The 20,358-nt window shown below is 37.4% G+C and overlaps 1 protein-coding gene across 1 annotated transcript; it reads right to left on the reverse strand.

Moving 5' to 3' along the window:
* Positions 1–973: 973 nt before the first annotated feature.
* On the reverse strand, positions 974–20,278 carry mipepa (mitochondrial intermediate peptidase a). Its single transcript, XM_043259963.1, has 19 exons — positions 19,828–20,278; positions 19,583–19,756; positions 18,944–19,032; positions 18,778–18,864; positions 17,746–17,809; positions 17,470–17,652; positions 17,185–17,341; positions 17,054–17,102; positions 16,643–16,703; positions 16,444–16,496; positions 15,554–15,707; positions 15,359–15,436; positions 14,156–14,360; positions 13,947–14,056; positions 13,688–13,762; positions 13,297–13,413; positions 8,724–8,845; positions 7,481–7,554; positions 974–1,331 (listed from the first exon to the last, which is right to left on the reverse strand). Exons 1-19 carry the CDS (start codon positions 19,972–19,974, stop codon positions 1,231–1,233), a joined length of 2,100 nt encoding a protein of 699 aa, XP_043115898.1. The 5' UTR covers positions 19,975–20,278; the 3' UTR covers positions 974–1,230.
* Positions 20,279–20,358: the final 80 nt, after the last annotated feature.

A 20,358-nucleotide genomic window follows, 5' to 3' on the forward strand; every position in this document is an offset into this window, starting at 1 on the left:
CACATATAAAAATCATACCACATAAAAAAAAGTATTTTTCTTATATACATATATTTGTTTGTATTTATATACACATGTACATATTGGATGCAGTTAATTGTTTGACAGCACTAGTAAAAATGTCACTTTTATTTTGCATTATAATATTTTTGATATTATAGTAGATAAAAAAAAAGTACACCAATGTTTATTAAACAATTTTATTTATCAATTCAGTTTAACAATTAAATAATTACATGTACAATGGCTTATGATACATAATGATTTATTCATTATGCATTTATGATAATTTTTGCAATGATTTGCTGTGAAAAAGCCATCAAATAGAACACACACCTGTATAATAGAATGCAAGTTTTATATATATATATATATATATATATATATATATATATATATATATATATATATATATATATATATATATATATATATATATTGTCGACAGACACAGTGGGCACTGTTGCCTCGGAGAGGCTTTTATTGACAAAATAATAATAATCTAAAAATAATAAAGTGTCCAGGGAAAAGTGTCCAAATAAAAGGGGATCTGTGTCCTCGCGTGAATGGGAAAGTGAAGGTTGAGGCCGTGTTCCAGGGGGAAGGGTCCAGGTAAGGGGCGGAGTCCGGCGGTCATGACGCGCTTCCTTTTTCTGGCCCAGCGCGACGGAGGGCGGCACTTCTTCCGCGGCGTCTCCGTCGTTTCTTTGCCCGGCGGCAGAGTGGGATGAGCTGTGTGCTCACAGCCTGGACACACGGGGTCCCACGACGCACTTCTCGGACGGCGGGTGAGGTCCATCGCGCACCCTTCCTGGACCCACGAGGACACCAGCGTGCATGCACGGGAAGAGACCGGTCTCCGAGGAGAGACGCGGTCAGGTATTTAACGGCGACGGTGACAAGGCTAATCCCCTTCAGGTGCGCCCGTCACACGCCGCCGCTGACCTGACCGATACCACGCCTCCTCTCGAACACACCCACTCCCGTCGGGAGCCTGGTGAAGGGCGGCGAACAAAGGACGGGGTGATGGTGACAATAAAGAGGAGGGGCAGCCGACTCGTCACAATATATATATATATATATATATAAATAATCTCACAGTGCACTGTTGTGAGACAGTTTTGGATTATAAATTCATTTCTTCCTCTAAACATGAATGCTGTTCGTTCAGGCAGTTGTACAGACTGAGTACCGTGAGGAAGATAAAGTTATACTGCTATGAAAAATCCCTCAGCTCTCTGAATCCATGATGAAGGTTTCAAAGTCAGGGTCCAGATCAGACACGAGGGCGTTCACAAAGTCCTCGATGGAGGGTCTTTTCTGCAACATGCCTGGACATGAAACAAAAGGGCAAATTCCAGTACACACACACACACACACACACACACAGATGCACAGACACTCTGTCAAACCTTTAGCAGGACAATTTTCCTATGTCAATGACTTGTTTAGGTAAATGTTTTACATATACTTTGCATCAAACAGTGTTAACTTCAAAGAAGCGCTGTAAATCCAAGCAGCATTTACACTGGCAGAGAAGCCGCATCTAAAAGGGCAGAGGTTTTATCTTTCTAACGCTAGATTATAATATGACAATATCATCTTCCGCAGGTTTACACGTATCTGCTGCTGCCCAGATCAGCGCAGCCAATGTCGTCCTGCTAAACTGTGCACACTCGATTTACAATTCCTCTCTGCTGGAGCTTTGAAGTCTGCTCATTTCCCCTTGTAGAGCTGCCAATGTAAATAGGCCCTCCTCCCTTCCCCCTCTTTCCTGAACGGGTCACCTCTAAAACACATACACACAGAGAGAGAGAGAGAGAGAGAGAGAGAGAGAGAGAGAGAGAGAGAGAGAGAGAGAGAGAGAGAGAGAGAGAGAGAGAGAGAGAGAGAGAGAGAGAGAGAGAGAGAGAGAGAGAGAGAGAGAGAGAGAGAGAGAGAGAGAGAGAGAGAGAGAGAGAGAGAGAGAGAGAGAGAGAGAGAGAGAGAGAGAGAGAGAGAGAGAGAGAGAGAGAGAGAGAGAGAGAGAGAGAGAGAGAGAGAGAGAGAGAGAGAGAGAGAGAGAGAGAGAGAGAGAGAGAGAGAGAGAGAGAGAGAGAGAGAGAGAGAGAGAGAGAGAGAGAGAGAGAGAGAGAGAGAGAGAGAGAGAGAGAGAGAGAGAGAGAGAGAGAGAGAGAGAGAGAGAGAGAGAGAGAGAGAGAGAGAGAGAGAGAGAGAGAGAGAGAGAGAGAGAGAGAGAGAGAGAGAGAGAGAGAGAGAGAGAGAGAGAGAGAGAGAGAGAGAGAGACAGAGAGAGAGAGAGAGAGAGAGAGAGAGAGAGAGAGAGAGAGAGAGAGAGAGAGAGAGAGAGAGAGAGAGAGAGAGAGAGAGAGAGAGAGAGAGAGAGAGAGAGAGAGAGACAGAGAGAGAGAGAGAGAGAGAGAGAGAGAGAGAGAGAGAGAGAGAGAGAGAGAGAGTGAGAGAGAGAGAGAGAGAGAGAGAGAGAGAGAGAGAGAGAGAGAGAGAGAGAGAGAGAGAGAGAGAGAGAGAGAGAGAGAGAGAGAGAGAGAGAGAGAGAGAGAGAGAGAGAGAGAGAGAGAGAGAGAGAGAGAGAGAGAGAGAGAGAGAGAGAGAGAGAGAGAGAGAGAGACAGAGAGAGAGAGAGAGAGAGAGAGAGAGAGAGAGAGAGACAGAGAGTGAGAGAGACAGAGAGAGAGAGACAGAGAGTGAGAGAGAGAGACAGAGTGAGAGAGAGTGAGAGAGAGAGAGAGAGAGAGAGAGAGAGAGAGACAGTAATAGGCTGAACTAAAATCTCATGCAGCTTTGACCCTGCTATGTTCAGTTCAAATTAATAGATAATACAATGAAGCTAATTTAACAAGACATGTAGAATTAGTAGTGTAAATATTTGCTTTTACAATTATTTGATTGTGATTCTGTACCAAAAGGTGAGATGAAAATCTGAAATATGGTCATAATCACAATATGGCTTCATTTGATGAAATGTTCCTCCTCTGATGACATATATACACCACATACAGATTTGTACAGGGCCCCTGAAGGGACATGGTGATAGGGAAAAGAAAAATTGCATTCCTAGAAAAAAAAGTATATTCTCTCGAAAATTTGCTGCATCGTCTTGAGAAAATGCATTTTCATTCTTTCACCAAAGCTGACAAACTCTAAAGTTTCGCATTCCCCTAAGAGACTTCAGATTCTCCTGCAAAACATTTTCATTCTCTTGAAAAGTTACTGCATCGTCTTGAGAAAAAGTTCACTTTCTTTCGCGAAAGTACCAAGAAGCTTTGCATTCCCTCGCAAAACATTTTCGTTCTTTTGCAAAAACCGCTGAGAAACTCTTTTGCAAAAGTTTTAAGAAACTTTGCGCTCGCTTGCAAAACATTTCCATTCTTTCGTGAAAGTATTGCGCTATCCCAAAAAATGTTCGCATTTGCTCATAAAAAGTAGTTATCATCTTGCGACAGCGATGCGTTCCCGGAGCAACTTTGCATTCTCTCAAAAAATGATGAAGTGTTCCCTTGAGAAAACTTTCTCCCGCAAAAGTATTGCGCTCCCCGAAAAATGTTTGCATCCACTTCATTCCTTGGTCAAAGTATTGCATTCCCCTGGGAAATGTTGCAATTCTCTTGCAAAATAATGCGAAATCTCGTAAAGCTATTGTATTCCCGAAAAACATTGCGCTTTCTCACAGCTGTGGTGTCCTGCCAAGAAAGTATTCCATTCCTCCAAGCATTAAAACATTTGTATTACTTCATATTATCTCGTATTATTTCCCCCGAGACGCTTCTGCACGTCTTACACTGATCACTCACTGAAGCAGTCTCTTGGAGGACACTTAGGAGGTGCAAAGAATTGGTGGAACGGAGCAAAAACATTGTCTTTTTAATTCCATCTCATGTGTTTTTCCCTCATCATCATCATCATCATCATCATCATGTCCTCTTATTGGCTCTGTAGATTTGGACTCTCTTTTCAAGGTAAACGCTACAGCCACAGGTTTGGTTGAGAGCTGAAGACCACTGCTTTAATCTCTGAATGGATCACACGAGGACTAGACGTCTCCAGCTTCGATAGCACTTTCTATAATGATGACAATTTCCTGAGCTCACTCTAGAGGGGATTTAGACTAAAACCCAATCCAATTTCTTCCCTTTTCTAAAACCAAATTAAGGCCATATCCAGTGAGAATAAAAAAAATATCAGATGGATGTTCAGGAATGAGCTTTACATTTCTGAAGTTAAAGAGTTGGACTACGTTATTGTTTCCTTTGATGCATTTTAATTGCATTTAATCTCGTTCCAGAGATTTTCGTGCAAGAACTATTTTTTTATCTGAGTTTTTGAATGTCTTGCGACTACAATACTTCATGTCAAATACCAGCATATTTAAACTGAAAAGTGCTTATTATCTGTGATAGTTTAATATGTCAAATGTAGGATTTTTTTGTAGTAAATTATTTACATTTTTATAGCCATTATAGTTATTAAAATTATGCATGCACATGCACACACTCGCATGCAATTTTACAATACTTCACAATTCTAGGAGTTTCAATAATACTAATAATTAATCTTTCTCTACCTACTCTTATATATCCTCTAGCATTTGAACAATAACGTATACTATATTATACTGTTAAATGTAAAAAGAAACAAAAATGATGTATTATAAAAAAAGGCAATACTTTAAAAAACATTTCACGCACATAGTTTTTAAATACATTAAAATTATTTTAAATAATAAAATAATATAATTTTATAATACCCAATACTCAAATAGTCTATTAAAACCATTTTAAATAAATATAAACAATTCTTATTAAATAAATCTTACCATACACAAACTTTTGAAAATATCATATAGAAAAAATCATACACACACACACACACACACACAAATATTATACAAAACAATTTGTAATGATATATACTATATATAATATATATATATATATATATATATATATTTAAAATGTTATTTTTTTATGTGGAAAAAGCTATGAGGTCTTATAACAAATGATCAAAAGGTCTTAAACAATCCCACTACTAAAGTTTAACCTTAACGCTGAGGAATAATTAATCCTTTTTATACGGGAACATGATTAAACGGCTGACAGGATCAAACGTTTGCAAGGAAGGATGGACTAGAGTCACCATATTTATCAGCGCAGGTGCACAGTGTGTGTTTTATTATGAATCAAAGGGACTTTCTAGTTCAAAATGTCCTGAACAATCCAGCTGTGTGTGTTTTGAAATGGAGGTCAACCACAGAACGAATGTCCGACTTGCCTTTTCAAACAGCTTCCCTTCACAGAGAGCTTTATTTATCCGAGCAGAACAAGAGGATGAGGAGGCTCTCTCTGCGATTGGTCAGAAGAGCTCCTGACTGGGAATGAAAGATGAAGAAACTAAAGACGCATCAAAGTGAGGCAGGCTCATCTCTCCTCAATTAATCCCTGTATAAACGCCATTCTTTGGCTCCTGTGCCGCGCACCACACCTTGAGCTTGCGCAGTTACGTGGGCACGCAGACATGGTAGAACATGACTCAGGTAGCGCTGGTTTGGGTTTCATGTGAAACGGCAGAGGGTTATCGCGAGGTCAAACGAGGACTTGACATAAGACACTATACGAAGTCTTATGCAACCCGATCGAGTTCAGTGTTTGGTTGTGCGCTCCTAAAACTCCAGTGGTCCTGGGCTCTATGAATAGTGCTTAGGTTGAGCAATGTTTCGAGACTAAGAAGATAATTACAGCTTCACTCCCAGCAGATGAAGAGATTTTCTGGTTCCTCCGCGGCTTTGACGTGCGCTTGCGTTTGTAACTATTTGAAACATGTCACGAGTTGAAAGCAATAAGCTCATGATCTACCTGAAGGCTGAAATTACTTCATCATCGCCTCTGTAATTAAAACTGGAGGTCTCAGAGCTTTGAGGAAAAAAATAATAAAGGAAGCTCAGGTTTCAAGGATTATGCCACCGTGCATATGAAGCATGTGCCTTGAGGTCTGCTCAACATTTTGGCAAAAAAGTTAACAATAGGATTTATAATATAGCTTATATAATAGAATTCAGACTTTTTTCTTTTTTTTCCCCTCAGAGTATGCATCTAACAATTTTGACTTTTGGTTAATCTTTTTATTAGTATGTTACGATGGAAGCATGCTATTTTTACAGAAATGTAATAAAATTGTGACTTTAATCTCACAATTCTGACTTTTTTTGTAATTGCGAGTTGCAGTTCTACGTTTACGGAGTTTAAGCCGTTTCAGAAAAAGTCAGGATTGTGAGAGAATTTAAAAAAAAATATTCTTTTGCAAAAATAAGTAATTTTTTTTTATTATTTGCTAAAAAGCACAGCAAAAATAGTGATATTGTCAAATATTCCTGCAATTTTAAAAAAAGTTTCTATATAAGTGTTTAATACATTTTCAGAAGCTATTAATTTAGTGTTCAGTATCACATGAACCTTTAGAAATCATTCTTATATGCTGGACTTTTAAACCTAACTATAATTTATCACTACATAAAGCCATTATTTAATCCATTAAATAAATACACTAATATAAAATGATAAATATTTTGGTTTTTTTTTGTAAACTTACTTTTTAAGTGTATAAAAGTAAAAAAAAATATATATATATTTTCCCGGCATCAACCACTGAAACTTTCAGGAAAAATAGAATCCATTGTTTGTCATAGTGATTTATAAGATCTGCCTGTCTTTGTAATAGATTATTGGTGGATACATGAACGCTATATCAATGAAACCCCATTAAAGATTGTTTAAGACTAAGCTGAACCTGACCCTCCTGTGATCCTGTGTCTAAAACTCACGCATGTCACCATCTGTGTGCTACAGTCCTAAAACACATCCCGGCCCAGGTGCTCGAGTCTGTATTGTTCTTTCAGTCTGTCCTTCGGCACTAAAATAGAGGTCCCTGGGAAAGCCGAGGGCCATGAAAGACGCCTCTGTGCCGCTCATGGCTGGGGAACACAGAGCTTCAGTCAGCATGGCCGTCAGTCCGTCACTTTCCTCTCTCTGCTATGCCATCTAATCCAGCCTAGACTTTTCAGCACCAGTGGCCTGGTATCCGGCCAGCTCAGAGCGAGGAGCCTGGCAGATAAAAAACGGCCTGGGCCACAGGCTCTCTCTAGGGTGGCTCTTGTTCCACTGTGATCCGGGACAGAGGAGGGGGTACAGGGTGTGCAGAGGAGAACCCCCCCGAACCGTAAAATTAAGAGTGGAAAATACAAGCAGCCAAGTAGCTACCTACCTACCTACCTATCTATCAATGGTTTATTGCAGGTAAACACAATCTGACATTACTGGGGCAATTTTTTGTAATAACATGCATTGATGAATCACAAGGTATAACACCAGGAACATGAACTTTACGATGACTCTTGAAGGAACAAAGAAACAACAATGACTGAACTGAGACCTTGTTCGTGCTCTCAAGCGCAGACTTCTTTTCTTACCTTCCACCATCTGCATGGGCTCCTTCCCTCCCCCGTGAGCCAGCATCTCTCTACGGTAACGCTCTCCGGTTTCCCTGCGACAGCGTGAGCAGACAGAGGTTTACTTTACACTACCAGCATCGTTCCCACAATCCAAGCCCATAAACCCTTATGCTCCCTCTCTACCTGCTTGACATGTCCAAAACTGTCCAAACAAAAGAAAGTGCTAAAGAGTAAAACCACAGCAGAGTAGTTAAGATATCCTGGTATTTTTAAAGACCCTGTGAAATGGAAAACAGGAGTTTTGTGGTTTTCAGTCTGTGCCTCTTAGCTTCGAGGACATCTTTATTTTGGCCCACTTTAAGCAGACACGCACATTTAAACTGTACGGTTTATCATACATATATGTATCATACATATATAAATAAAAACATGCCTATAGACATAAACACAGAGAGATGCCTCATTAGCGACTGTTTCTATGGGCCGTGCTACATAAAGATCTATGTATACATCTATGTATATATGTCTGTGTGCCAGACCAAAATGCACGTCATGCACTGGATGTTGTGAACGAGTCGGACATTGTGGTATATTCAGAGGTAAAAATGCTATGGCTTTTAGTCAGATTTTGTTACCAAACGTTTCCACTTGATTAAAAGAAGCACATCTTTTAAAGACTAATTAGGAGTTGCTGTGATGCAGCCAGGTTTATCTACTTTAAATCGAGTCCATGTTATGTGATTTATGTGTGTTTTTTTGCGTATTTTATTGTGATATTGTGAGGCAGTTTGGGCAACTTGGTGTTGTAATAAACTCCAAACAGTACAAGAATGGCTACTTTTTTCGGAACAATTTCATCTTTTCGTCCATAATTTATCATTTTTTTCCCCATAACATTTAAAAAAAACAACAATGAAAATGACATTTATTTCATTTTTTCCACCTTATAACATTTCTATAAAAGCTTTGTAACTAATGTCAGCTGAAATAAGCAACTACATGTCTACTAACTCTCAGAGTAGACTGTTATGGTAGATTTAAGGTTAGTAGAATGAGTTGACATATAACTGCCAAGTTTCTCATAGTCAGTATGTCGTGGACCCATCAAAATAAAGTGTTATAAGTTATTAAGCAGAGAGTCTACTAATACTCTAATGGCTGCTAGCTGACATGTAGTTGCAAAGTTACTTACTGTTAGTAAAATGTCTGGACTATTGGAAAAAACCGAGCTTTACATCTAATGCACGTGTCTTTCACAAACCTGTTGAGAGGGTCTTTGTAGAAACACTGCTTCCACAGCATGGAGGCCACGGCCCGTGACATCAGGTACGAGTAGTATTTCGCCCCGTAGCCGACAAGATGACTGAACCTCAGCTGCCAGGCCTGCAGAGACAGGTGCAGGTGAACTTAGCTGCCGTAGGAATATTCCTGTTACATCTCTGTAAAAGCTTGCCAAGTTATTTTCTAACCTGGAAACATGCTGATGCCAACAACATTCAATATCTCGGCTGCGACTGTGGCCCAATTAAATGGAAGAGTCAAGTTATTGCCGCACAATGCCTTTGGGACCGTATTCGTCGCTAAATATTTACATTCCCAGAGCGCAAATGGTGCAAAGCCTATTCCCGTGGCTGTTTTACTCTGAGCTAAATGAAAGAGCGTGATAATGTTTTGGGTGGGTGTAAGTTAGGGAAGTATTTTGCTGTTAAAACACAGGCTAGACTTGTGTTGAAAGAGCTCAGTAGTTCAAACACATCGCTGAGGGATGAAGACGTGCTTAGACACCCGCTCTTACCATTATCCCTGCAGGAAATGAACCGAGCACACTATGCTTGATATGACAGTAAATAGGGGCAACAACCCTGTTTTTATATGATAATATCAGTTTATAGCTACTGCTAATCTAACCGGGAGTCTGGGTTCATGAAGTCGGCAAGTAAGATGGTCCGGGTGTGACTGGTTTTGGATATACTGAACAAAGAAAGACATTTTTCATCACTGTCATTACAGGTGTGACGAAGACACTGAATGTTAAGTGGATGCCATTCAAATCTACAATACTTAAACAGTTTCTATTCTTCGAATCTCACGTTATCTTGACACAGCCCAGGTACTCATGCAGGACGCATAACTGAATTTGACTGAATGTATCTCAAAATCCCCCTTAAAACATTTGACTCGCACCATATCTGATGAATAAAACACAAAACAGACAAGTTCAAACATCGATGTCGTTTTAGCATAAAACAAACAAACCTGCCCAAACCAAATTAAGAAACAAAACAGCAAAAAGAAACCCAAAAAAAAAAAAAAAATTAAAAATCAAGAAACCTAATCTAACCAAAACAAACAAAACTTAAAAAGCCCAACAACCCAAACCTGGTAACAAACTAAACTAGAGACGCACCGGTACTGGTTTCGGTATCAGGTCCGTTACTGGGCTCATGAACAAACTCTGATACCTCACAGCCATATTCCAATAAAATGTCAGGCAACAGAATGGAGTTAGCAAACGTATACAATTAATGCCTGTTTAGCGGATGTGTGCGGTATAGAGAGAGCGCTTCTGTTGTGTGATCTTTATTGATGTTCGCTCACTTAGCATGCATCATTCGGATTAAAACTAAATTGTGCAGAAAATGTTCATGGCCATTCGCTTAAAACATCATTTCCAATCACAAGCATGCACGACTTTCTGATGAAAGCCAAAGCCTGTGTCAAATGCGCAAGGATGTACTTGTCCGTCTCATTCTGCACCAGTACAAATACATGAGCTTCGGCTTGCTTCATGAGTGTTGGTGGCTTTGAAATGGATGTTTCAGATTAAAAAAAAAAACTAAAGAAAACACGATTTCCTGAAAATATCACAGTGAAGAGATTTATAACTAGCAAAATGCATATGCATACACCTATGTGATGGAGCAGCTCTAATGCTATTAAATAAAAAAAATGTACCATAGAGCAAAAAAAAAGCGAAACTAACAAAAATATGTAAAATGTATTTTAGTGGGCATAATTAAGTGAAAAAAAGTATATGAAGTCAAACCAAAGAAAGAAGACAGACAAATTAAGTTAACCAGTTAATTATTATTATATGGTTTCTGTACCCAATATTTAAAACCACAAATTTAAAAGCAATGAAAATATTGGTACTCAGTCTCTGCAAGAACCAAAAATAAAAGTATCATTGTTTTAATTTAGTGCATCACTAAATAAAAAAAAAACCCAAACAAAACTGTAACAAACAAACGAAGAGACAAAATGAAGACAAAAAAATAACTATACAAGAAACAAACAAATAGAAAAACCAAACACAAAAACAACAGAATAGAAAACAAATAAATCAAATAAACCAAAACAAACAACAAGGCATGAAATGAACAAAGAAAAAAATAAATAAATATATAATAACCAACAAACAAAATATCAACAAAAACAAAGCTTGAAACAAAAGAAAGACAAATAAAAAAAACAAACCCTTGGTTTGGTTTGTTTCTTGCTTTGTTTTTTATTTGTCTTCAACTAAAAAGGACAAAATCCAGGTGAGAAAACAAACAGAAATGATGAAAACATGAAACAACAAAACATACAATATAAAAAAAAGGAAAAAGCTAAGAAAGTCAAAGCAAGCCAAAAAAACCTCAAAAACAAAACAATCCAAGAAAAACAAAAAGCTCAATTACAACAAATGGCCATTTACAATTAATGGTATTTGCTCCCTTCACAGGGCCTGGGGCACACTTCTCCACTCTTCTACTGTAAGTGCAAGTGATTTTACAGATACACGTGACGCATATCTACTTTTGTTAGTACCTTATAAAAGCATTGCTATCATGCTATCAGGGACTCGCATTAGGGACTCAGCAAAGACATCTGGCTCTTATGCCGGTCAGTCTGCTCCGATGCAGAATGTGTGTGTGTTAAGTGTTCCTCTGGAAAGCTGTTGAAGAGAGCCAGGGTTGTGTAAACAGCACTGTGAGAGACACATTATGGTCGGAGAAGGTGAAACTGCTGTTATAATACCGAGTTGAGCCCCAGAGCATCAGCAAGACATAACCCATATGGCCCTTAATGACTTCAGTAAGCTCAAATGCACTCCTGCAGGGACGTAACATCCGAAAGCCAAACATTAGCAAAGCAGAGCAGCTACTTGACTATCAACACTCGTCTAAAATCTGCATTCGGTTATGGAAATATTTCCACTGCGGATGGGTCCTGTCAGGCTGCTGGCCAGAAGATACTCGAAGTGCAGGTTTAGAAGAATTTCACATTCAAAGAACTTTACGTAAAGACCTTAAATGAATAAATCCAACATGGTATGACCATGCTTTTTGGACTTGTTCTTAACATCCCATTGCGTGTCTCTGTAGCCAAAGGAATGTAATGCTGTGTGCGAATGTTCCCGAATGTTACCAACAGGACAAGAACTCCCATCTGGTCCGCGTTTCTAACAGCTGACATTATCTTCCAGAACACTATTAAAGCTCTAGTAAAACGAATCAGTGTCAACAAACGTCAAACAAGAGTAAGTTCAGCCCTCTCTGTGAATCATTAACCATCTCCATCATCGGCTGCAATCTTTATTAGTGGTCAGGCATCACTATTATTATTCATATTGGGGGGCAGCGATTTGAACAAACCCCGATATGAAAGGACCCAAACCCCAAATTGCAGGGCTCGTTATTTTAGAGGGATGTTATTTTTTGCAATGAGACTTCTACCAAGTGGATGATCAAATTTATGCTTTTTTGTTGATTTTGTTGTACACACTGAACTGAGGAATCAATAAAAATGTTCTCAAGCAAGTAATGAAAAATCTTCCAGGTAAATATCTGGTTTTATTTCTTTACCGCAACAAAATGGTGCGTCAAAACAGCTGTCACTCTTCAACAAGAGAGCATGCGGAGGGTTTTACGGCCTCATGTGGGCTGAGGAAAGCTTTCAGTTGTTCTTTAATAGTCACTAAAACACGCATCCTACAGGAACGAAAGACACACAGGCATACTATTAGCTGCGTTCCCGTGAGAGGCGGTAATAACGGATAAAAAGGGGGAAGCTGGGTGATTTAGAGCATGGTAAAGACATTATGGCTAAAGCAATTAAAGAGAGAAGGGAATATTTAGAGTTGGGGGGAGGCCTGATTCCCAGCGACTCCACATAATTACAGGCCAGGATGAACGGTTTATGAAGGCCATTCTGAAATAAAATATGTGTTTTACGTCGCTCCAGCTCTCAGAGCGGCCATTTCTACAGCTGCCGAAGAGCTGAGAAAAGCATTTTCCCTTTCCAAAAAAAGACTCGGAGAGAGGAGTTTCAAATATTTCCCCCGGGGAGTGCTTCTTCAAAGTATATCTCTGCTTTGTTATTGCAGAAAAGGCCCCCGAAAAGGGCCGGAGAGCGGAGAAAAGCATTTTAATCCTTTAACCGTGCAGTGTCTGTGAAAGATATAGAAAACCACACGGCAGGAAGCGGGCCAAAAGTAAACTGCCTTGGTGCGTTGATGTGTTTTTGTACTTCAGGAGCGGGAGTATAAGATGTTATTAAGGATTAGTCAAGGAATGGTTCCTAAACATTCATTAACTTCAATAACGGCAACGGATCACTTCATTTCAGGGCAACAGACCACCTACATGAGGTAGATGTGCTTTTCGTGAAACAGATTTTTAAGCAGCCTTTAATAACTTGCATAATTCAAAGTTATACTTAAGACCATGCATAATGTCTAAGGAAAGATTTCCTTTATCTTATACCATACTTATTTTTGTAGAAACTGTAATTGACAGAAAAACTAAATAAAACATAAACTAATTATTTAATTTAAATGAAACACTTACTGTGTTGGTGACATATGGCAGGCCATAATACTTCTTCTGCATATCTATCATGATGCCCGTCGTTGATTGATTTTGTGGTTTTCCATGATAAACCTGATCCAGGACAGCATAGAAAACCTAAAAAGAACAGAGTTTAGAGCAAACCATTTATGTTGTATTATATGTTGTTTAACACCACTTTTTTATTAGCATTACCTTGGGAAGCAGAAAATATCAATATCCTAACAACATTAATAAATGTTAAATTCTAAAAGTAACATTATTTTTACCAAAATTTTCTATATAAATGCATACTTGAGGTACGACCCTGCAAATGAATTTTAAAAAGAATAGTTCTCTCTCTCTTATGAAACTTTTTGTTTTAATTTAAACTTCAAAAACGAGATGTTACCTGAAGTTGGGTGTCAGCTGCACCACAGACCTTCTTGGACTCACAAAGACGGGCCACCATGCTTTGCGGCAAAGGCTGTGAGTAAAGATATTGATTCAGATTCCAAAAACACATCAAATTTTAATTTTAAATGTACTGCTTATTCAAAAATGAACACAGAGTTTCTTCAGAAGATTTGGCGTAATAGAATAACTTAACAGTATGTCTCCAAAATGAGTTTTGCTATAACTAACATGACTAAATAAGTACTGTAGTGTACCTGTCCGGTCTGATAATGGCGAGCGAACTGACTAATCACACGATAGTCTGTGGCAAAATATTCCATTAGGATAGATGGTACCTCTGCAAAATCAGTGGCACACCGCGTTCCTACAGAGAGAAACAATACAGTGGTGCTGCTCCATGTACATTTTAAAGCTGAACACCTGAACCAAAGGAGCTGATTTTAGTAGCTGAATCGTATCGTACCTGTCACATGTTGGTAGCGGGTGCGTCCCAGCATGGAGTGCATGGCATGGCCCATCTCATGGAAGAGATTTTCCATCATGCCCGGGCTGAGCAATGTGGGAGCAGACCGTGTGGGATGAGGCAGGTTCAGCATCAGGACCACCTTCGGCAGCTGATATTGCCCGTCTTCAAGCTGCCTCCCGCCTCGGATGGTGAAGTGGCAGTCCTGAGCGACACACAAAATAAAACAGGATTGATCAAAACTCACAGACTGCAATTAAAAAAATACATATAATTCTGAAATAAGTCTGTTTTATTCCTTAATGAATCAATGTGTTCGAACAAATTGACAAAATGACTCAGTGAGTCACTAAATATATTTGTTAATACATGTAACTTGTTTCTTTCTGTAATCAATCAGCGTTTTTGAATGAATTTAAGTAAACAAATTCAGTCAATGCCTCGTATTCATAGCAACTTGTTTCTTTTCCTAATGAATCAGAGTTTTTAAATACAGCACTTGAGTGAATCATTCAATGACTCTCGTTTTTTCTTTCCTGAATGAATCAGTTTTTTTGTTTTTAACAAATTGATCATTAGATTTAATCTATCACATATAGAAAGAAAAATGTTTAGTGTTTTTGAATGCATTTAATAAATGATTCAGTGACTTAGTAAGTTAAACGGTCCTTTCCTTAATGAAAAAGTTTTTCTAAATGAATTAGTTGAATGAATCACTTATAAAAGTTGTAATTTTTTCCCTTAATAAATCAGTGTTTCTGAATGAACCACTCAAGTGAATTATTCAATGACTTCCCCATAAAGACAGTAAATTCTCTTAATGAATCAATGTTTCCTAACAAAATGATTAAAAGGCTCACTCAGATAGATAGTAAACTCTTTCTTTTCTGAATCAGTGTTTTTGAATGAATTGATTCGATTCTGTGCCTTAGTAAGTTAAATGGTCTTTTACTTAACAAAAAAGTGTTTTAAATTAATTAGTTGAATGAATGATTCAATGAATCACAAGATTGTACCTTTTTCCCCTAATAAATCAGTGTTTCTGAATGAACCAATCGAGTGAATTATTCAGTGACTCCCTCATAAAGACAGTGATTTTTCATTGCCATAATGAATCAATGTATTTGAATAAATTGAGTGAATAATTGTATAGTTTTGTATAACGAATACTAATTTGAGTTACGTTTTGGAGTGCTTCTTTACCTGGTGAGGTTTGTCTGGTCTGTAGAAGAAGTCACAGTAGATATATCCCAGCAGTCCCTCTGTTTCGTGCACCACAGCCTGAAGGAACAATTCAAAAGGTCAAGTGACCTTAGAAACGAAGCTGACCTGCCCTGAAGACGAGCGCTCATTTCAGCCCAGTGGGATTGATAATGGAGCACAGGCGTGTGATCTCACCAGCTTGCGCACATCTTCACTCCAGACCTCTCCCACACTGGGCTGCTCAGCCAGCAGAGATACTCCATACAGCTGCGTGAAAAGACCATTCAGACCTTCCATACACGCTCCCAGTGAGAAGTATGGACTGTACAGACTTGGCTCTATGTTGAATCTGTAACAACAAAACACAGCATGCCATTTTAATAAAGGCAGAACATCAATGAACAAATTTTACTCACAGAGAGAAGACTACAAAAGCTACATTTAAAGACTGTGGAAATAAGCACAGACATCTTCGTATTTATTTATTATAAACAAACACCCACTCATTCATATATATATATATATATATATATATATATATATATATATATATATATATATATATATATATATATATATATATATATTTATGTCAGTTTTGATCAGTAAGGTTTTGATGTTTTTAAAAAGAAGTCTCGTTATCATTCAGTCTGCATTTATTGGATCAAAACCAAAAAGAAATCATGACATTGTAAAAATGAATTAAAAATAAATATTTTATATTTTAATATACTTTTAAAATATTATTCATGTGTGTTGGGAAAGCAAAATTTTTTAACACCATTACTCTTTAGTGTCACATGATCCTCCAGAAACAGGTATGCTGCTTATTATTTTTTGAACAGGTGATGCTTTAGTAGTAGCTTTTATGATTCTTTAATAAATAAAAAGTTAAGAATAAAAATAACAGGATTCCCTTTAATTAGAATAGTAGAATTAGAATTTAATACATCCTTTCTGAATAAAAATAATAATAATAATAATAATAATAATAATAATAATAAAAATGATCAAACTTTTGAACAGAACTGCAGTTTATTTTAGGAGAAGTATTTTTGATATAAGAAAATGTATCTGTCTCATACCTTTCTGCACGTATCACACCACTGAAATATGGATGGTCCCATGGCATTAGCTCCTACAGAAAGATTTAATTCTGGTTAATTCTACAGCAATTTCTCATTTAAACAAGCAGGTATTAGAAAGTGTCTAATATTTTTTTCAACATGATACAATAATTAGATGATATGGATATCAAAATATCAGAGATAATTCATTGCTTACAGGATTTCTCGGGTTAAGTTTTGTCTTCATTTCCTTCATCATTTCAAAATCCTTCTGAGTCCTAAAGTTAAAAAAAAATATTTGCTCATATATCATACATACATTACAAAATATGTACACTATACAAGCATCTTATATATCTATTTTTTTCCAATCCAAGCCACCAGTTTCCTTATTATTGCCACAATGGCATATATAACATGGTTGACAGTGACACCTAGTGGCACCTGCTACAATTACATTCTATATAATATATATATATTATATATATATATATATATATATATATATATATATATATATATATATATATATATATATATATATATATATAAATTTTTCAACATATACTTATTATTATAGACCTGTGGCTTAAAGCAGTTGACAAAATATAAAAAAAGGGAACTCAACCTGTCTGTGAGCTTGTCTGTTATCTGCTGTAAAAAACTCATAACTGCCTCTGTGGAGAAACAGACATTACAAAAAACGAGTTAACTTAAAAATATAATACTACTTAAAATATAATCAGAAACGTTGTCTACCTGGGCTTTTGGCCATGGTTCCTTTTAATGCTCTATGCGCATAAGATTCATAACCAACCAAGCGAGCCAGTTTATCTCTACAGGACAGAAGTTCCTCAAGTATGTGCATCACATTTGCATTCGGATAGAGAAAAACTTTGTATGCAACCTCCCTCACCTGAAAAATATGTGCACACATCAAAAAAACCCACTAGTTACTCCACAAAAAAAGAAACCTAAAATGTTACAACAATCTAATTTCAATCAATCTTTCAATCGGTTTCTGCTAATTAAGCAGTGATTTACCAGATCATCAGGCGAGTCTGCATTCAGGCCCCCGATCTGAATATATTTCCCCTCTCTGATGAAGTGCTGGTGAATGTGTTCAGGAAGAGCTCTCTTCTCTATTCTGTTGGGCATGTGGCAGCTCATGAGAAACTGATTGCTCAGATCCAGCAGCTTCACGTTCAAGTTCACGGCCTCTTTCCTCTGTGAAAAACACACATAATCATGAAGTGCACAGAAGAAATTAAGTACATTGAAATCAGTAAAAAAAATTGTTAATAATTAATAAATGTAGACCTTTTTTTGATCTAGATGTATTCCGCTTATCTCAAAGTCAAACATAAACAGTTCAGCCACTCTTCTGCATGAATAAAACAAATTAGCATTTTTAAAAAATATATACATATTTTTAAATAAATAATAATATGTAACCATGTGTGTGTGTGTGTGTGTGTGTGTGTGTGTGTGTGTGTGTGTGTGTGTGTATATATATATATATATATATGTTACATCCTGCAGACGTATTTGGGTAATGTGCGATCTTGAGAGGGTGATGTCACCTATTGGGCATGTTTGGTGTTGCATGTCTTTCTTTCTCTCTTCCTCTTTCTTTCTTTATTGCAGATTGTTAATTGGGGCCCAGCTGATGCTTATCGTTGATCAGCGCTCTGCATAAGATCGCAGAGGAACCATGATGGAGGCTGACGGCTACGTGTTCACTCTTTTCCCTGATCCAGAAAGTGCTGTTACTTAGGGCGGCCGATTATGGTCTTTATCTCCTAGTATTGTAAGTGAATTGTTCTCTCGCGAACTATGGGAGAGCGTGTGGATGCTCTGGTGTTTGATTTGATTTGTTTGTCTTTAGGAAGCGGTAGGGAGAGGGTGCCATTTTCTTTGAAATGGAGATTTTGCCTATGTTTCTATTAGTTAGGGAGTAAGGTAAGACTCTGTTATTTATAATTTTCAACGTAGTTAGAGAGTTTTGTTTATTATGTTGGCCTTGCCCTCTCCTGAAGATTTGCTTCCTCTGTTATTCTTCTGTTCTTAAATAAATGAAAGATATTTATTCAAGACTGCGTTTGTGCTTTTCTGGATCAGGGGATTGATGTGACCGTCAGAGGTAACAATATATTTTTTATTATATATATTATATATATATATATTACATATATATATATGCCCCTAGATATATACGAGGATATATATGTGTATATATATATATATATATATATATATATATATGTATGTATGTATATGTGTGTATAACATCTGCATCACAACATCTTATGAGTTTATATATTCAAATGGAAGTGAAGGTCTGATTTATACCTTGTTTCTTGGTCCAGTTTTGAGATGATCTCCTCGTTATCCAGCAAATCCTTCAAGCTCTTACACAATTCAACATTGGTATTGAGCCTATAGGACAGATTGAAATCCATAAAAATCTCAGAAAGTAAAAATATGAAAAATAAGTGGATATAAATTCAAGGCCCACCTCTCCACCATAGTGCCAATGTTTATACAAGTCCTTTCTGCAGCCTCTCTGTATGATGAGTCTGGGTGTGCCACTTTAATGAAGTCTGCCTACAAAACCAAACAAAAAGAAATGATAAAAATTATATAGATCTTATAGAATGATGAAAATATATACACATACAAAGAAGGATATTTGATCCGTTTCATGAGAGATATATATATAATTATTTATTTTTACTGGACAAACGTTTGAGTTCTTAAAAGAAGTCTCATGCTTATCAAGGCTGAATTTATTGATTCTAATATATCCATTAATGTGAAAATAACTCTTCACTGTTTGAATGCATTTTGAAATGTAATTACTCAGTGGCACATTATTGTTCAGAATTAATTCTACTTTAATTATTCAGTGCTCAAGAAACATTTTTGTCATGTCAGTGTGGCAAATATACTACCTATATATATATATATATATATATATATATATATATATATATATATATATATATAAAATTAAGCAAGGTTAAAAAGTTAAATTGATAATAAAAAGCCATTTAGACTTGGGTAAGCTTAAGAGACGAAATAACGAGTTCAAATGAGGAGACAATCTGAAGCCCTCGTTTTCAGCCCGTTATTTATTTATACCAAGCATGTTTACCATGTCTGCCACTCTGCACAGGCTGTCTGAGAGTTTGTCAAATATGTCCACAGTCTGGACTCCTGGAGGGCAGCGACAGGCCTCCTCCACCAGCTGCTCGGTCTCCTGCAGGGCTCTGTTCTGGACCACCTCAAAGCCCTCCACAGAGCTGAGCTCCGGGACACCAAACAGCCCCTGACAGACGCACAGTTTCTATTTAATCCATTAAAAGACAACCGGAAAATTTAAATTAGACAGGTCCGTACCACATTTTGTTGGAAGAGGTCTAGTCTCCTCTGAGCTCTGGCATTGAAAGCGGCTCCTACAGGTGACCAGGTGGTGACTGTCCTGTAGACCCGCGCTGCTGCTGTCCCGTGCCTGAGCAAACACACCAGGGGTCTGTACACTGACATGACACTCGCGACACAGTCAACAAAAACTACCTAGACCACTAAACTACCCACACAAACAAACTGAACAACACTGAAATCAAACGCAACTTTACGGGGATTTAAGAAAAGCGGCATGGCATTCTCCTTCCAATGACAGTAACCCGTTCGATTTTAGCGCAGCACTTTCGACACAAGAAATAAATCGGTTAGAATTTCTAAAATCATATATCACTCTTTAAGAATGCCAAACGCTGAAATGCGTTTATTTTAAATAATACAGCTGATACAATTATTTAATAGATATTCAAAGGTTGATTTAAACAATCTCTGGTTTAAATCGAAAGTACATCGAAAGCGAAACCCGTATTTCAAAATAAAGGTTCAAATATGTGAATTATATGATTT

The sequence above is a fragment of the Puntigrus tetrazona genome, chromosome 15 (genome assembly GCF_018831695.1).
Source record: "Puntigrus tetrazona isolate hp1 chromosome 15, ASM1883169v1, whole genome shotgun sequence".
Lineage (NCBI taxonomy): Eukaryota > Metazoa > Chordata > Actinopteri > Cypriniformes > Cyprinidae > Puntigrus > Puntigrus tetrazona.